This window comes from Oratosquilla oratoria, chromosome 12, assembly GCF_046742065.1.
Source record: "Oratosquilla oratoria isolate Oo_2021 chromosome 12, ASM4674206v1, whole genome shotgun sequence".
NCBI classification, from domain to species: Eukaryota; Metazoa; Arthropoda; class Malacostraca; order Stomatopoda; family Squillidae; genus Oratosquilla; species Oratosquilla oratoria.
Window position 1 is genome coordinate 39,779,000 of NC_134788.1, and position 19,877 is coordinate 39,798,876.

Genomic DNA, 19,877 nt, shown 5'->3' on the forward strand with positions numbered 1-19,877 from the left:
AATACTGCACGTCTTGTATCACTGTACAGTGTTTTTTACGTTAATGTTTTCCCGATGAACAAAGTTATTACAATTTGAACACTTTGATATCCATTTCGGTACCATTGCATATTTAATTAGTCTTGATATATTACCATTCTGTATTTTGTGTCAGGTTAGTGGGGGCGCGGGTTTATGACTCGGGGTACATAACGGGGGAAAGTTTGAGAACCCTTAGACCAATGGTTCCCAAACTTTTTTTGGCCGCGACCCAAATCCAGATCGGGTGAGGATGTGGCGACCCCCCAAGCATCAAAAAGCAATTTCGAAAGTCTTATTTTGTTGAAAACACAAGTGTAGGGAAGCTTTTGATTGAAATTATTATTTTTTTCTAACAAGGTCTCGTGACCCATTCTTGAACACTTCGCGACCCATAGTTTGGGTCGCGACCCTTAGTTTGGGAATCGCTGACCCAAGATCTAAGAATATAAGGTCTAACCACTTCCGACCGAATTTCGAGGGAGTTGGCGCAGCGGGCCCGTGAACGTCACCTGGCTGTTCAAAGTGGGGTTAGCGGGTCCTATAGCTGTCAGTTGAAGCTGGTCCGTCGTTCGAAAATGACGTTGCCTTCGCTCGCACCGCTCCACGCAATTAGTTATATTCTGACAAATATTATATAAAATATATATATATATATATAAATATATATAAAATATTATAGTTCCTGTCTATATATATGAATATATAATATATATGATATATAATATATATATATATATATATATATATATATATATATATATATATATATATATATATATATATATATATAATATATAAAATATTATAGTTCCTGTCTTCCTTGGCGTTTCATAGTTTTCTTCAGTGTATCACAAAGAGAAAATGGAATCAGCCTAATGACGTCAGAAGCTGCGCAGAAGAATTCAAACGGTCTGACCTGTATATTTAGACCTTGCGCTGACCTAGACTATACGATCAGTCTTTCCATCTTGTATATGGTAGATAATAATGAGATCAATCTTTATGATGCTGGGCTTAATCGCAGTTTGTTTGGTTTTAAAATGGGGATTATACGAGTTTGTTTCCATGTTGTTGGGTTTTCTTGGACAGACACAGCTTTGAAATCAAAACTAAACTTGAAAGGCTGATCCGACGAAAGGATTGTATTCAAATATTAATTAAATTTCCAGTAGTCAAGTTCGATTACAAACTCGCCTGTGTCTTGGTACACATGAAGACTATTAAACAGTTATTAGCCACAACTCACCCATGACCAACAAGCTTGCTAAACTATGAGTGCTTTTCTTAACTTGGAAAACTATCCGACGAAACGACTGTACTCAAATGTTCATCAAGTTTCCGAGAATCGATTTTGACTACAAATTTGCTTTTGTCTTGGGACACAGGAAGACCCATAAACATTTATTATCCACACCATAACCAACAAGCTTGACAAACAACTGAACACAATAGTTAAACCTTAGACCCAGCTACCTTCAGCGTGAATCTACCAAACACTTGCTCGACATCCTTATATCCTTCCGCCATTTTTTAACCTATATGGACGATGGATCCTTATTCTGTGTCTCAAATAAAGAGACTATTAATCTGATCTATCCATAGCCTTACCAATGACCCGAAGCTCCAGTCATCAGCATCCCTAAAAAAAAATGAAACCAGTCCTCAGCATCCACGAAAACATTAAAAGAAAGCCCTTTTCTTGGTGCGAAATTGCGCGTTTAGGAAAGCCCCAAGTTGCGCCAGTCCATCTATCTTTTGTACTTAAGTTCCACGCCCTTACACAAATCACTCGTAACAGTAAATACAAATATGGGTAAATGATTATTTTATTTTCTATATTTCACAGTGACCGTTACAGACATCATTACACCTTTATTCGGTTGAATCATGTATTTTACATTACTCGATTAGTATGATAGATTTTTGTTTCAAGCATGGATAAATAAACCCGATTCATGGGAATGATGTATGGAAAAAAACTGAATTTTCTAGCAGCCGCAAATCCACAATAAAAATTACAATTTCGTAGTTTCAGACTTCGCTGTCTGTGGAACTTACTAGAGCAGTTCTACTTATTTTTATTTATTTGTTTCTAATTGCTCCCAGATTTTCATTTAAGCATTTTATGTAATTTCATCGATCAATGTGAAATATATTGATTTTTATTTTTATTGCTATCGAAATTACCCCAAAACCGAACCAACAGTAGGTTATCAGGAAGATCTAATTATTTTTCTGAGGATTGTTTTGCATGCTGTCAAAGACCTTTGGTCATTCAACATCCTCCGTCTTCACATAATGCATCTCTGCAATATCATACATTTGCGTCCTAACTGTCTCAGCAGTCGCACAAAAAAGCGCTAGATTGTTGATAGGTTTCTTCAAAAGTGAAAGAAAAAAATCGTTTTATGACTGCTTTATTTTATTGAAGCTATTTTGATGTACAGAATTTCAAGTTACCGTAGATAAGATGTCTCATATAACTACATTTTTATCTAAGCTTATTGTAAAGTTACTTTAACAGAATTTCAGACCCAATTCAATCGTAAATATATAATACTGCTATTTTATGAAATTCTCTTAACTTCATCAACAAATTAAAGAAATAGAATTCGGGTGTTGAAATAGCTACCTATCATGTTCTTTTATCCACAATACATCCGTGGATGTTGCAGTCATGGTATGGTTTATCCGTGGTTATAGCAAATGGTAATTCTGCTTTGTCAGTACCTTGGGTCGTATCAAATTGATTCCCCATTGTATAAAAATATATATTTTACTTTTAATGATAACTAGTATACTTATCCTGATGTATTTTCACAGACATACGCCACCTATTAGGACCTTAGTATTTTCTGTGGGGTGAGGGGTTAATTTATTCACGTCCTTCCACTCCTAATTTCAGTTTCCTTGCAGTATTTCAAGATTAATTATTAGGGAATGTCAACTTTTCTTGTTTGTAAATCTGGTCCGATTTTAGTTCGATCTAGGTGAGTTTTGACTTTTTAGATTTATCAATATCTGAATAATTTGCTTTTCTTCTATGTACTGTCTAACCTAACCTCATAGCCTGAGTAACGCCCAATATCAGTATTTATGAAAATATGGAGGATTATTCAGTGCTCAATTCCTGGTATTTTTAACTTATGTTGTGGTACTTGATATAATGTACTTTATAGAACAGAGGTTAATTTGCAATATTCGTCCTGTCAATAATTAATACTTCCATACAAGCATATACGATGCGTAAGATAGCGTCTTGGCGAATTCGAAAAAGAATACTTTATTTTAGTTCTTATTTTTATGAACAATAAGTAATGAATTCCGTCCACATTCACAATGAACAACATTCATATAATATTCAAACTTAGCGTTTTCCAATTGAGCATTTTACTTAGCTAGCGCTTTTAAGAAATAAAGAATGAAGGTATTGTTTACCTAGGTAAAATGTTTATGGCTCAATATCTGGCCATATTTCTTGTGTCTTGATGTGCTTATTTATCATTCTGCATCCGTCTTCAGATCGTATTCCTCAGTGATAAATTAAAGGTGATGAATTGAATATGCGTTCAGGTTTTTAATGTACCAATTGGAGGATAACAAATTTTTGGTTTTACCTGGAAATAAAGGATTATTGAATGTTGTCACCTAGTAGGTTGCCCTTGTGTAATTGTAGAAAGTAGGCGATATTAATTGCATTAAAACATCAATATACTTAATATTTCTCCGGGCATGAGGATCGTTGGTGTTAATGCTAATTGTCCTGTGGCAGATATGGTAGTATTTAATGAAATCTTGTATAAACAAGGTAGGACACAGGCTGAGGTAATGTACAGTAGAAACTGAACTTGTATGAAGTATCCTCATATAATGTGTGAAATGCACTGGTTGAGAGTGCATGTACTCCCATGCAAAACATAATATATGTTAATGTGGATGCATTATAATTGTAAGTGAAAGTTTATTTTCTATATTTATTTTTTTACTGCTTGATACAAATTTACTAATGTCCCCAGAATTAATCCTTCCATTGAAAATTGACAAAAGCAGTGATGTTATTGAAAATCCTGTGGTGAACTTTGCCAGGGGTGGAGGTTAGTTCAGGTGTTTTCATTTTCTTGGTAATTTATGAGGACCATCAAAACAAAAGAACTTTAAGTCCTACTCATTAAGTTTGGAAGGAAGAAATGGAAATAGATCAAGTAACCCGATTTCTTGGATCCACAATGCACTGGGATCATTCTCTCAACTTGGTATCATGAGGAAAGATCATAATTAAATTGTTGACTCCTCTCTTGAAAGGGTGAATTAAGAATCTATGTTGAGTGTGTTCCTTTCAGCCGAATAATATTGCTTCACAAGTAGGAATGAATAGGTAGGTCCATCAGAAGTGAATAGGTCAATATTAGGGGATGACTTCATTTGTAGCTGGTTCTGAAGGGAACCAAATTTGGTAAAGTGTAGGAAGTTATGTGAAATTATGGGTCACAAAGAATGATGGTGGGAGGTTGAATGTAAATGTGAAGAATGAGGTGCTTAAATAAGTGGAAATTGTAAAGTTGGTGTTGCATACAGTATCAAGTGAAATGAATGAGGTGGGTAATAGAGAGAAGTAAATGTGCCGGGAATGACAGGTGTGATGTGTTGTATTTGGGAATTCATTTAGAGAAATTATTGAGCCCATGTCTTGCTGCACTATATTTGGGTCTGTATGTATGTGATGTGTGGGGAAGACAGCCACTTTCACATGTTCTGATAACAGTGTGTGATCTATGTGTGTACAACTTGCTCACCTACTTTGTTAGAAAAAGGTTATTATTACACAGTGCAATTTGAACTTGTTAGACTTCCTACTTGCACTCCTGCCAAAAGACATCATGTTGGTAAATGCCTCGCAGTCACATGACAGGAATCCAGAATTTTTTCTTTGAGATTGGTGGGAAGGCAGAGGAACTTGCTGGTTCTCATGGGACTGTGAATTCTTGTTCAGAGAAACTGAAGCACCAAATAGTTGAAAAAGTCATTGGTGGTATCATAAGATATCTATCCTCACACTTATATGTAAATATAGTATCAACTATGGGAAAAAAGGACTTATATATGTAGTTATTGTGATTACAGAAAATGTATGAAAAGGGGAGAGAAATCTGGATGAGCCTTGCATACTGGACACCAGCAAGAGCCACTGTTTACAAAAATATTGTTTTGTACTTCCCCTATCCATGTCTGGGTATTTGTTTACCATTTTATATAGTATTGCGGAATAAAAGAGTATTATTGGCACACAATTATCATGGCTAGTAAATCATCTTGCTAGTGGTAAGTACAGATGATAGCATTTTGAAGTATGTTGCATACTTTGATGTTGTGCAACTTCATATATTTACATTAACTCTTGAGGAGAAAATATATTTGAATCTGTAACTTATGTTTCATGGAATGTCCTCACATGATAAAAAAAAGTGTACTAGAATCAAGTACTTTTTTAGTTAAGCTTAATTTTGTGATATATATTTTTTATATTTAAAGTAAAATATGATGAAATTAAGGAAATGATTGGAGGATGAAAGATTATAGGATGTGCATTGAAATATGTTTTTCTTAAAGATGATAGCTTTTGTGCTTAGTTTGATGATGAAATTGGCAAATTTATGTGTCATATTTACTTGTGTTTTTCTATGTGAATTGCTCTTCACCAGAGTAAGTAACTATTGTTTAATTATTAATTTTAGTATTAGTATAAAAAATATGTATATGGACAAATTATGTTACAGCTATTAACCCTAACTTATGTAAAGTCTGTCTTGTTTTGAGATGATGAGAAAACTTACCTGAAAGCTATATGTATCAGTGGTTAACTGAAGTAGTGTGACCAGTAAAGAATCTGATTTTTTTTTTTTTTAAGTGTATGACATTTTGCAGTATTATACACAGATTATTATACAATCAATTGCTTTATGGATGTTTATAATGCTCATGACCTGAAGTATCTCATGATGTGTATAGTAAAATTTAATATATTACATTTAAGTATACCATAAGACTTTTTTTTTTTTTTTCTTTCTTGCCCCCCAGTAAGGGGAGTAACCAAGTCAAAGCTTGCACCTAACTACACTTATCCAAAAACATCTCTTTTCCCTCCGGTTTTAACACATGGATGATGGGTCATCATGGATCCACCACTATGCTGGAATCAGAGATAATGCAACAAGACAGCAATGTCACAGCAGTGCTTTACTGCCAGGGCAGGTTTACTTCCACCACTTTATTACGTGGTACCCATCCCCCTCTCTTCCATACATTCCAGAAATTTACTGAATAGAAAAGGAAATCTCTCAGGGCTGCATCATTTAATCAATTTTCAATCATCCTCCATTCACCCCTGCACTTTGCACTCTCTTCCTTGTTCAGTAGACATATCTCAACAATCCAGTGCTTCCTTCACCTCATTCTTGATCTTCTCTACAAAATCATCATTTGAATTTTGCTATTCTTGCATCTCTCATTTTTTTCGGTTGCCCAAACCATCCCACCATCATTTGATCAACCTTATCTGCCTCAGATCCACATTCCTCAGTGTCCAAAACATTTGGGCTCTTCCTGCCTCATTTAAGTTCCAAGACTACTGTGCTGTGGGCACAATCACTCCCTCATACATTCTCTTAACATTTATCCACTGATACATATATCATGACACTTTTCATTCCTGGCCCCCCAATTAATTTACTTCTTTTATTCTATAATTCACCTACCCTCCCACTTCTCCTTTCCCAAGTACATATCACCTTAAATACTGAAACATATTAACTTCATTCTTTTGGGTTTAAAATTTCCTCTAACCCACTAGTACTATTGCCCTTTGTATATCATGTCCCCTTACATTTGCCTACATTTACTTCAGTTTTCCCATCCAATATGTACTTGCTAAAACCTAAAACTTCCCCATAGAACATCACATGAAAATTATAGGACAGTTCTATACAAAAGCCCTCAACCCTATTCACCTATTTCATCATATCACACAAGCACAACCAACTGAATGGAAAAAATATATTTAAGCAACACACTACTCAAACATCTATAATGTACCATCTGCACCACACAGCACATCCATTCAAAAACATTCACACTCAAATCACAAAACAAGCACTTTTAAGTACAGCCACCAAATTCACTATTCCACCAAACCCCTACAGACATAAGCCCTACAGAAAAACTCCACTCAAGAAAAGCAAGAACCTGATTAGCATGAATACTTCAAGGTTACCATGCAGTTTTGAAATGATACTAAGACATAATAGGCGGCCATACAAACTACCCCAGATGTAACCATCACACAGGAGACACCAAAGGCCTGATACTACCCTTCCGTGCTTTAGCCATACCCAGATGACAACACAATATTTCTTCGCTGATTGACTTCTGAGCCAATCTGAGGGGCTTTTGCCAGGTACCTGGGAGCCATGGGTATCCTACAAAGATCTAGGTAACTGATTAATTGATCCACTCACATTCCCTTCCAAAATCCACCACCAATTGCTTCAGTATATTCTCTGACTCTGCTATAAGCAGTGTCATCTGCAGCTTGCTTATCCCCTACTTTTTTCATCCTCATTAACTACAGACTAATGCCAAGCACCCTTGCACTAACCTTCCACATCACCCAGTCCATATACATGATGAGCATTGTCAATACAACCCTGACACAGCCTTAACTTCACCTCAAACTACTCTCTTCATTGTTAACCCGCACACGAGTTCTTACTAAACATAACTCCTGACTGATCCCCTTTCCCAGAAATCTGCAACACATTCAATAATACCTGTCAGCCATGTCATATGCCTTCTCAAAATCCAAGAATACCCAAAAGACATCCTTAACCTTTACCAAAAACTTGCATATATTGTAAAAAAAATAATAATAGTTACAGATAAATAAGTTAATATTGATGATAATAAAGGCACCCTCTTCCTTTCCCAAACCCACACTGCTCTTATCTAATTACTTCCTCTGCTCCCCCTCTAATCCTCTCCACACCTTCCCATACACCCAGCTATACTTATATGACTATATTGGTTGTTCCAAAAAGTTATGTTAACTTTATTAAAAAAAACTATCACAAGTGATTTCTGGAAACTCCTATTTGTGTACATGTTCATTTGAAGGTATTTATCACATTCCTCAGGAGCCATAACAGATTCTTATTTACATTTTCAGAGAGATATATGAAGAAGATGACAACTTTCAGCAGACATTAGTGCATTAAAGAGTTTTTTTTAGTAAACTGATTATACATGAATATAGGACTGCATAAAGTAAAAAGTCAGAAAGTGAAATCTGGCAAAATGGCCAACACTGTTGGAAAAATCCATAAATGCTTGATCTGTGAATCTGTGTTTTCAAAGGCCTGGTTGTTGAAAAGGCACGCTTTGACACACACAGGCGAAAAACCACACCGATGTCCTGTTTGTGATACAGCTTTTTCTCGTATAGAGAATCTGAAACAGCACCTTCTGACACATTCGGTTGATAAGACCTACAAGTGTTCAATGTGCGATTCGTCGTTTTCTCAGTCGTGTAGTTTGAAAAGGCACCTTCAGACTCACACAGGAGAGAAACCTCACAAATGTCCGATGTGCGAGTCGTCGTTTGCTCGAGCGGATCATCTGAGAAGCCACTTAAGGATGCATACGGGCGAAAAACCGCACAGATGTTCAGTGTGCAATACGGCTTTTTCTGAAATAGGGACTCTAAAAGAACACTTGAGGACACACTCGGGCGAAAAGCCGTACAAATGTCCGATGTGCGAGTCTTGGTTTTCTCAAGCCGGTAGTCTTAAAAGGCACATTCAAATTCACACAGGTGAAAAGCCGTATAAATGTGAAGTGTGTGAGGCGGCATTTACTCAGGCAGGTTCTCTGAAAGTGCATCTACGGACACATACGGGCGAAAAGCCGTACATATGTTCATATTGCAACGCTTCATTCGCCGAATCAAGAACTCTGAAAGGGCACATTCGGACACACACCGGTGAAAAGCCGTACAAATGTACTCTTTGCGATGCTTCATTTGCTCATCTAGTAAATTTGAAGCGGCACATGAAAATTCACGAAAAAAATGGAGCTCTTACCTGCACAATTTGCAATGTAAAGTGTTCTTGTTTAGATGATCTTAGTTCTCATATGAAGATTCACACTGAAACTGTTTTAGAAGAGGGTGGTAATTGTGAATTCTTTTCCCCTGAGGTTATCACTTTACAATCGACCACAATTAAAACTGAACCACAAGAAGAACTATCTGAAGGGGAACCAGCCTTGGCCCCTATACCTTTCATTGATTGTTCAGGTGAAACTTCAGTAGATGAATGTGTAAAAGCAGAAATCAAGAAAGAACCAGATATGTAAAGACAATATCATAGAAGAGCTGGATATGTAAAAAAATGGTGTAGCATAAGAGAGCCATATGTGTAAAGACGAATAGCATAATGTTGATAAAATAAGCATGTTATCGTGGTCACCCTTTGAAGACAAAATGGTTAACATTGTGTGATGGCTATCACTGTATTCTAGAAAAATTGTATTGTTTACTTTTGAATAATTTAATTCTGTACAACATAATTTCTTTCCATTATCTTAGTATCTCCTGAAAATATGAAGAATATACATATAGGGCTCTGCTTCTACAGAAGGGAAAATTAGAATGCAATTTTTTTTTTTAATATGCAGAAGGAATTTTAATTTCTGTACTGTTCCTAGGAAGTGTGAAGACTGCATACAGTAATTTTTTTCTATGTCCTGTGTGGTGAAAATTGCAACTTGAAAGTTTAGGTATGAGTAGCTGCAGTGCCATTCTTGAATAAAGTTGTTCACAAGTGAGCAATATATTCATTCATGGACGCTGCCACTAATGCTTGCAGCCATATAAGCAGATGAGTAGAGAAACCTGGATTTAATTAGTCTTAAATGTACACTGAAGGTTTTGATTTAATGTTAACAGATGGAAAGCTTGTCAGTGTATGTTATTGACCAAACCTGAAGTGTAATAATGTTAACATTGATACATATTATGTATGTGGGAATCACAATTCACGTTAATGGCTGTTTTGGACTTGGTATATGTAATGCTCTATCTGGATGAAATCACCATCTATGGGAATGGATTATGTTGGCAGATCTTCAGAAAAGAGGTGTCAGATCAAGTAGCCACAGGAAATTGTGATAAGTCATACAAGTGGTCAGCTTTATACAGTAAGTGGATACATTACCTAAGACACTACTTTGATTTACATTTTTGAGTAAAGTATTGAGTTATTTAGTGAATGGGGGACATAACTTCTGCCTCAGATTTCACTCACTGGAAACCTACACTGTAGCCCCAAAGCAGCTGGTTATGGTTCTCATGCCCTCCAATAGATCTCTGGAAAGAAACTATGGACTCTGTGTTGAATTAATGTGGAACTGTTTCTATGTTGCTAGTTATAGTAGTAGGAGAGGAGCACTTACTAGTCGTCAGCTCCCCATACATAAAAACAAAGGCAATGGAGTAACTCTTGCCTTTTTTCATTGACTGGAAACCTGCTGCCTCATAGTGGCTGGCAATACTCCAGGGACTCTTATAGATCTTTGGGAAGGAGCATTAGAATTTTTCTTTGTTGTACTGTTGTGCGTCTTTCTATGTAAGCAGTTTTTATTAGTAGGAGGAGAGCAGTCACTAGTTGTCAGCTCTCCATATATGAGTAGGTGGAGGAAATAGACAAAATTGGTATAGATTTATTGTGGGCCCAATAAGGAGACTTGAGTGATGTCCCCACACAGGTGCACCTCCAGATGGAGATGGGTGGCAGGGAAATGAATCTTACATATATGTGTGTGTGTGTTAAGATTACATTATCTTCAAGATTCACAATAATGATGATACTTGTTGCCTTGCTTCAGTGACTAGAAATCTGCAACCATGGAGTGGCTAGCAATGGTCCTTGGGCCCTTTCATAGATTCCTGGGAAGAAATTTGGACTGACGTCTAATGCATAAATATGGGACTTTCTGTGTCATCTGCTTATAGGAATAGGTGGAGGAAAGTAGTTACTGTTTGTCAGCTTTCTGATGTCTGTCTCATGGACCCACATCTTGCAGGTCAACATTGTTGATTCTTTCAGATTTTGTATTTATTTTTAGGCTGAAATGATGTAGGTTGAATGACCAAAAAGAAAAACTTGTTAGATTCTTAAGTCGAATAATTTTAGAAATGGCTTTGTAAAGTGCATTAGAACAGATTGATATTGAAACTAAATGAGTAGTGATAGCCTGTTATTTCTATCAGTGAAATTTCCAAAGTGCAACAGCACTCGGTAGGGTAGTGTTTTAGCTTCATACTTGAGTGACCTAAGTTCATATTTGTAGGGCAGACAAACAAATGGGTGCAGGTACTAAGATTTCATATGTGATCATTATGTTTATATAGGCATGCCTTATGCCGTACACAGACAATGCATACACATGCAAAGCCAATACAATACTTTCCTATCACATGAACACACTACCCTCTCACTAAGGCCTTCCATTCCCAATAATATCAGAGCATAGCTGGATGAAAGTGGGCCATGGTAGTGTGGCAGGTGAGATTACATAGTCTTAGGATCTCCCTTAATGTTCCACACCAAGATGGGAGCTATCCCCAGCAGTGTAACAGGTTGCAATGAAGAATTCTCAAAAAAGTCAGTCCTTTAGTAGGGGAAGTTTCTCTCCAATCATAGCTAAAATCAGATGGCAGAATAAAATCAAAGTGCAATGACAATGTGGGAAAATTAAGAGCTTGAGGTTTAGTGAAGTTGAAGAAAAAATGGAGAAAAGTAGGAAAATTGCTTATATTCTAAAGGGATAAATTACCTGAGCTTAATCCTATTGTCAAATATTCATGTGGTTTTTCAAGAAGTTTGAGGTTAACCCAAGATTATTTCAATATGAAAAAAAGAATTACAGTTTTAATGTCATTTTACATGAGCACTGGGAAAATCATGTTGGGAACCTATTACCATTCAGATAATGTGACAAGTTGCCTAAGTGTTTATGCATCACTGAAGGAGAAAATATAAAATTTGTATTTGATAAAGTCAAGCAAACCATTATTCCTAAGATAACTTGTATAAAATAATTTTTTATTATTCCTTCTGTGTAGGGAAAAAGTATGGTAGACTTCAATCTGAAATGGAGAATATTTGGTTGAGTTATATGGCCTATAGTAAAGTAATGATTACTTTATAATGGGTAGTGGTGGTTTTAGGACAAGCTAGGGTGCAGGAAGACTGGATTAGAGTCCATACTGTTATGTTTTTATATGTATGACTAGATTTTTATTTTGTTTGCTCCCCTCCCTCTCATTGTTATATTGATGTATTCTGAATACAAGGTTAAGAACAAAATATCCATAGTGATTTCATGTTGCTGAAAGATGACTCATATCAGGTGTTATGTAATGTGAAGTAGGTAGGAAATGGCTATGTAATTCAAACCCCTGTTGATAACCACACTTTTATTGAGTAATGTAATTTCTATATATATACAAAGCATTGAATAGATTTGTTTGGTATGACAAAATTGAATGTGGATGAATTGTCAAGTATTGTTTATATATTTTTCACATATTAATCAAGAGTGTACCAGTAGAGACGAAAGTACCCCACAAGTCATTTGATCACTTTGGTGAGATGTTGAACAAGTAAGCAACATTTAACTTTTTTTTTGCATGATATTCATGACCACAATAATAAGAAAAAAAGATAGAAATATTAAATGATTGCTTATCTTCATTTTTAAACAATTTGAAATAGCTGAAAAAAAATAAATCATGGAAATTGAAATAAAACTTTCTGGTAAGACTTTATTGGAAAATTTGCTTTTAATAGGTGTGTGTATTTACATAGTTTTACCTAGTTGAAGATTGTGTTAATGAAAAAGTGAAATGATGTTTTTCAAAGCAAGTGTTTGAAAATATTTTTAATGGTGTATTTTGTGATTTTGGATTTATTGGTACATAGAAGTGAAGAAACACCATGAATATCTGATATGCTGATGTGCTATGGTATTCACTGTCTTTTTTGCATGGTTGCAAGATATAGACCCTTGTAGCTGAAGTGCAGAGAAAAAATTGAGATGTTATATGAAATCCCTCAGAAGATTTCTCGGCATCTCATGAACATGACAGGTCACCAGCAAGGCCATTGCAGAAAAATCAGGCAGCATATTGGCCAATTTGAAGGCTGGCTGACCTTAGTTAAGAAGTTAAAACATGTACAGCCATGGTAGAAGACCCACTGGGTAAATAAATATCTAGTAATTAGTCCATAGGAAGTCACTGGAGAAAAAGGTGGGCAGACAACATTGTTGATTGGATCAGGAAGAATTTTGCCATGAATGAACCCTTACCCCTGCAAAGGATAGTCATCTGGTGTACTTCTTGTCAGTGCTGCACATCACAAATTAAGCTAATTTTTGGGATCACTAAGCAGTAACATATATGTACATATGTGTGGATATTCACTCTGAGTAACATATGTAAATTTGTATTTTGTGTGAGTCGCACTTGACATCATTAGAAGCATATAGGTTCTAGTTGGGTCTCAATGGCTACCACTGACTCCATGTGTCCTGTCATAGTAAATTGGATTAAGGAACAACTTCAATTGTGATAAAGTCTCCTGATGTAAGATCTTTACACAAACACACACATGTATATGTATATATATGAACCATGACATATATATATTGGGTGCAGATTCATTTTGATTCTCTCTAAATTGAACATAACAATATTTTCACAGTTGTTGATATTGTTAATTCAGAATATCAGGAAAACAAAAGTGAGAAGGCTGATGAAAGCTTCCAGTCAGTATTTAATAAGGCGGGGGTTAAGGGAGAAAAGGGTGAAGACATGGAATATAATAATATCATAGTGGAAATATGTAAAGTCTTTGAATTACTTGATAAACTTAAAGTACGAAAGGGCTTATGGCCTGATGGGATCTCAAATTGGATATAGAATAAGTGTGGCGTGCAATTAGTGGATAAATTAATCAACTGATTGCATGTTCTTTGATAAAGGAAAAAGTGTCATTGAACTGGAAGTCTGTAAATATGGCACCTATATCCAAAAGAATTTATGAATATTAAGTTATAGAGCAGTGTTCATGACTAATGTGTGTGTGTGTGACTCATCATGTGTTGGACTCTTAATCAATGGCTATTACTCTCCCAGATAAGAGCTTGTCAATAATCCTATTACCTTACACACACCCAACTCTTTGCCCAGTAAGATAGCCTAAATGTGTGAGGAAATTGTAAAATGGATGAAATACTTATGAGAAATTAATTCTAGTTGACAATTTGGATTTGGAAAAAGTCTTGTGTAACCAACCTGCTAAATGTTTTATCTGATAGTGGTGTGTATAGCATATTTGAAACATCATTAGAAGACTAATGGAAAGGCCTTTTGATGTTTAGAGCATTGAAGAGGGTGGATATAGTTGACTGGAGATAGCTCTTGATGTGGAATAGGGGCATCATAAGATCCTTGACACAAGCTCAGAAGATTACTTGTCTGAACTGTGAAAAATAAGTTTTCCATACAAATGGAAAAATTCCTGGATTAGTCTAGATGATAAAGCACAAGTTGGAACCATACATCAACATGTGAGGTATGATAATGGGAAATTTAGAGGGTCCCACACATAACTCCTTTCTGTATAATACAAATGGGTACAAAGGACCTATGATGGGTACTTGCATGAGGTGGTCCTGTGAAGACATCCAAGAGTGTTTTATCTCTGGTACCATCTTAAAAACTAGGCAGCATCTTTACATTCATTTGGGGCTGACACTCCCATTTAACTGAACCCAAGGTTTCTATGAACTTAAACTGTATTTTCCCCTCACCCCCAACTTCTTTTTCACAGAAAGCTGATAACTGCAACTGATTCCCACCAGTGACCACAAGCCAGTAACAGGAACAGTCTCACATTTATACAATACTAACATCATTCCAAAGTTTCATCCTAGATGTATATGGAGGAAGGGCCATTACCAGCTGCTATTTTGTATATAAACAAATATTGTTTGTATATATATATACATACAAACCTTTTATACCGTATATATACAGAAATCAGTGATGGGCAACTACAAGGGAGATAGACACTAAAGAGAATCACCTCCCTGCCTTCCATGTTCCAAGTACTGCACCATCATTACCCATGCCATCATTTAGAGGTATCCCTGAGGAACTGACACTTGATCTCCAGACAAGGTCCAAGATCCATAATTTCAGCTGTATTCTCTGCCTTTTCATGTAAAGAGAACTGACATCCAAGTACTCCCCTCCTACTACTGCTATAAGAAGTGATAAAATTACCCACATATAACAGTCCAACATTACTCAGATCTATGGGAGGGCTTGAGTACCATTGTCAGCCAGTGATTGACTGGCAACAATTAAACATCGAGTTCAAATCTAAATATGATAGTTTGAAATCAAGGATATATAATTGGAACTGTACATGAATTTGAGGTATGATAAAAATTGGAAAATGGGAGACAAGACTCAACAAGTGTTGCTCTTTGTATACTACAATTAGGTAAATATGCTTATATGTGTCATTTGTTGCCAACTGGAAACCCTTAGTCTTACATCAGCTTGCAGTGGTCCTTGTGTTTTTTCATAGATCTTGGAAAAGAAACTGGACTGATGTCCACATTATATTAGGATGGGACTGTTTTTATGTCACTGGTTTATAGTTGTCACCTCTCCTTGTGTTTAAAGGTAGAGGAAATTAATTGTTGAGTTGATAGCCTGAAGACGATATAAGCCCTTTTGTGTTGTACCTATAGATGGAAGTGAAGTTGGCAGGTTTAGAAAATGGGCAGCAGGGAAGTGATTTTCTTTGACAGCCATCTAACACTCATCATTGATCCCTGTATATACATGTATGCATATGTAAATACAGAAAACTACCAATTATCCAGATTATCTGAATTGCTAGGGGAATGACATAGTCAATTCATTGGATTTTATGGTTGAAAGGTACTTAAAAGATATATGGGACCAAATTCATTGCAGATACATGTATGTGCTATCTATGCTGTGCAATCTCCTTTCTACTATTGTTACTTCAGAATTATTAGCTATTTGTATAGCTAATTAGATTCCAGTAATAAGTTGTGATATGTATTACACTGAACAAGTACAGTATTGATGTGAATGAAACATTCCTGCAAATTATACTATCAAATATAAGTGCAGTACAGCCAGAATGATATTGACTAGTGAAGATGAAATCACTTCAGGTACATTTCACTAAGAATACAGCATATTGTGTGTGTATTTACCTGATTGTACCTAATTTATACTGGAAAGAAACTATGCTTATGGGGTCCTTTTTCTTATTCTATAGTTATCACAATTCATTTTAAGCTCATGTATGGGTCCATGGGGGAGGGGGGTGAATGGGAGTGGAGTTATGTGGGGATGGAATAGATGGGAGTGGATTTTATGCCTTTGTTTTTTGGCTACTTCCCTTGTAAGGAGGTGAAAGCCATTGGTATATGTATGTATGGTTCCAGAATGGTTTGTACCATCAAGGTTATTCATGGACTTTATGCCTCAACATGGGGAACTGACTTCATGATGCCCTTTGATTCCATATCAAGAGAATTTCTTATGTCAGTTTTGTCTGTGCCCATCAGTGATCTGAAATCTCAATTCCCAGCTTTCTCTTCAATCTGTTAATGATAACAGGCCTAGTGCTTCTAGTCTCTCCTTGTATGACTTGTCTGCAAGTCTGGGAATCATGGTTGCCGATCTTAATATTCTTTAAATCCTGTTTATTTTTAGAGTTTGTTCACGAAACATGCCACTGCAGCATATTCTGATCAAGGGCAGAATATAATATTTGTTTTTGTTTATTTTATTTTTATTTATTTTTTCTCCATTGTCCATGTAATGAAATTATTTCTTATATTTTTCTGTAGTTCATACACCTCCCTAACAATCTGATTTTCATCATGTAACAGGTTATCCTTTACCAACAATTCCATGTCCATTTGCCTTTGTAATTGCTTCACTTTCCATTGTGTATGTGTGTGTATTCACTTATTTTGATATATGGGGTTGGAGCTGTGCTCATGGGATCCCATCTCTTTGCCTCCATCAAACTTTGCCTTAAATTTGTGTGTTTGTGTGTGAATTGTTCCTGTAGGTCCCTGTGCTGAATTAATCTCATGGAATTACATGGAACAAAATCTGGAAAGGGAATCATATTAATTTTATTGTTTCATATAACTTTTTTTTTTATACAAACTGTGAGGTGATGGGGTGAAGGGTCATTCCTATGCTGACCCACAAGTAATTTCATTGGTGTGCTGCCAGTTGATATGATGCAGGAAAGAATTTCATGTCTTTCATGGGAGCAATTATTGAGATTGTAATTGTTCAAGGTGGAAAGGCTAGAAGGTAGACTATTAATTTATGTTGAGTAGTAGGAAAGAAAGTTGAGAATTACTGCCCATAGTTCACAAAGTAAATGGTTAAATAGAATTGAGGAAATAGGCAAGTTGCAGTAACTCAGAGAGTGAGATGATGGAGGATTAGAAGATATTTTCCGAAGTGAATAGCAGACTTTTTAAATTGTTATGAAGGAGTATAATTTTGAAAACTGTTGTTAGGGGGAATGAAGTACTTTATAGGATAGAAATGTTGCAAATCAGAAAGCTAATGAGATTTGAATTTCAGATGAAGAATGGTGCATAAGTAGTGTTTAAAGGTGTATGATTTATTAGCATGGGAATGTGATTAAAAAAATGTGATAGAATATGACAAGATATAAATTAGCTTGATTAATTAAAATCTACATATACTAAAGGCCCTTTTATGCTATTAAGGGATGGGGGGGTGATCAAGTCAAAACACACACCCACTTGTATGTTCCAGGTTCTTTTTTAGTAGAACTTAATATGTAAGTATAGTTTTAGAAAGACAACATGGGCTGGAATAGTATGACTTTGTTAATCTATTTTGTGATATAATTAATGGTTGTGATATTTCCTATTGTAATTGTATTCTCTTGTGTAATAAATTGCATATCATTAATTATAAACTTAGCTGGGAAAGGATAATGTCTATCTTCCATGACCATCACAAGCTTCATTGTTGGTCTATAGGAAAGGATAAGCTAGAGGAACATTGTTAATCAGGGCACATGATAGAGGAGTTTAATGTATGTGGTGTTGCAGCTAAATTTGGAGAATATTGTATTTTGACACTGCATAAACCAAGAAAAAACCAGAAACGTAGGTGAGGAAGATTTTATTATTCAAATTTTGTAGCAGTGTGATATTTTTTAAAAGTTTTCTGGCAAAGAAAAGGAAAAGCAAGTGCATCCTAGAGCAGATTTTTATTTCATAAAATATTGATGTGAAATGAGACATAAATTCTTAGTAATATATTGAAAGGCTGAATGTTACATACAACCATAACAAAATCTACTTAAATACTCTGCATAACCATGTGGTAATTCAAGTTGCCTACTTAAATACTGGAGATTTCCCAATAAGTTAATGATCACTGGTATGGATTTGAAGTTTATGTATTTGATATTATGAATATTTAGTGGTATATCATTTTATAAATGATAATTATAGAATGGTCTTATATTGACTGGGGATATAGCTCAGTTTAGCTGAGTCGTGAAAGAATATAAAAGTATTGCCATAGATTTTACAATATATACTATATAATTTAGGTGATGGGTGTAGGTATTATAAGTTATGCATTTGCCTAGTTATGGTTTATAGGAGGAAGGTTATTCTAGGTTTCTATTTTACTTTTTATATATTTTTATTATTATTGTTATTTATTTTCAACTTTGATATGTAGAATAACTGTATTAGCTCCCAATGAGATGTGGTTTGGCAACCCATTTCTACTGACAGTAGTTTTGTTAGAGTTGGAAGCAAAATATGAAGTAGGAAGTTGAGTTGAAGCTTGTGCATTATATTTTTGAGATGTGTACATCTGGGTTTTAAGGAAATTCATCATAAGTTACTTGATTTTCATTCTGGTCTCCTTTAAGGCATGTTCTTTATTATTATTTTACTAATCTCTAGTATCTCAATATCTCCTTTTACATTGCTTATGCTGTATTTGGCCATTCCTGCTTGTTTGCAATCTAAAAAGAAATTAAAATGAAGAGTATGATCATTATCACTATGGTTCTCCATATGTCATTTTTGGCTTTAGTTTCATCTTAAGATTAACTTCGGGAAGCATATTCATGTGTTCCATGTTTATTGGAAACTTGAAGGTATTGAAAAAAAATACAAGTTTTCCTAACTCAATTGTTATGGCAGTTTCATCTTGTCTGAAAAGTGCATTTAACTTCTTAGATCATCAGCTGCTCTTTGCTAACTTGGGCTTTTACACAATGTTTCTTGAACATCGGGTTTCTCTTTGGTGTTGAGGATCAAGTAATCTTGAACATCATGGTGTATTTACTGATCGTGTTATTCAATATTCAATTAACCCATTAAACTCCGATGACAAGATGTCTTGTCATTTGGTCAAATTAAACAAAAAATCATAAAACACCAAAATGTTTGATCAAACACCAGAAAAATATGGCGTCAGTCCTCGCTTCGTGCGAGGACTGACGTCATATTTTTCTGGTGTTTGATCAAACATTTTGGTGTTTTATGATTTTTTGTTTAATTTGACCAAATGACAAGACATCTTGTCATCGGAGTTTAATGGGTTAAATACAGCTCATTCTATGCATGTTCATTTCTCACAAGTGCCTGTTAGGTTTACTAAT

General features: G+C 35.4%; 1 protein-coding gene across 1 annotated transcript; it reads left to right on the top strand.

Annotated features, from left to right (window-relative positions):
* Positions 1-3,463: 3,463 nt before the first annotated feature.
* Positions 3,464-19,639, top strand: LOC143031484 (uncharacterized). Its single transcript, XM_076195392.1, has 2 exons — positions 3,464-3,570; positions 8,240-19,639. Exon 2 carries the CDS (start codon positions 8,317-8,319, stop codon positions 9,424-9,426), a length of 1,110 nt encoding a protein of 369 aa, XP_076051507.1. The 5' UTR covers positions 3,464-3,570; positions 8,240-8,316; the 3' UTR covers positions 9,427-19,639.
* The last annotated feature ends 238 nt before the right edge of the window (positions 19,640-19,877 follow it).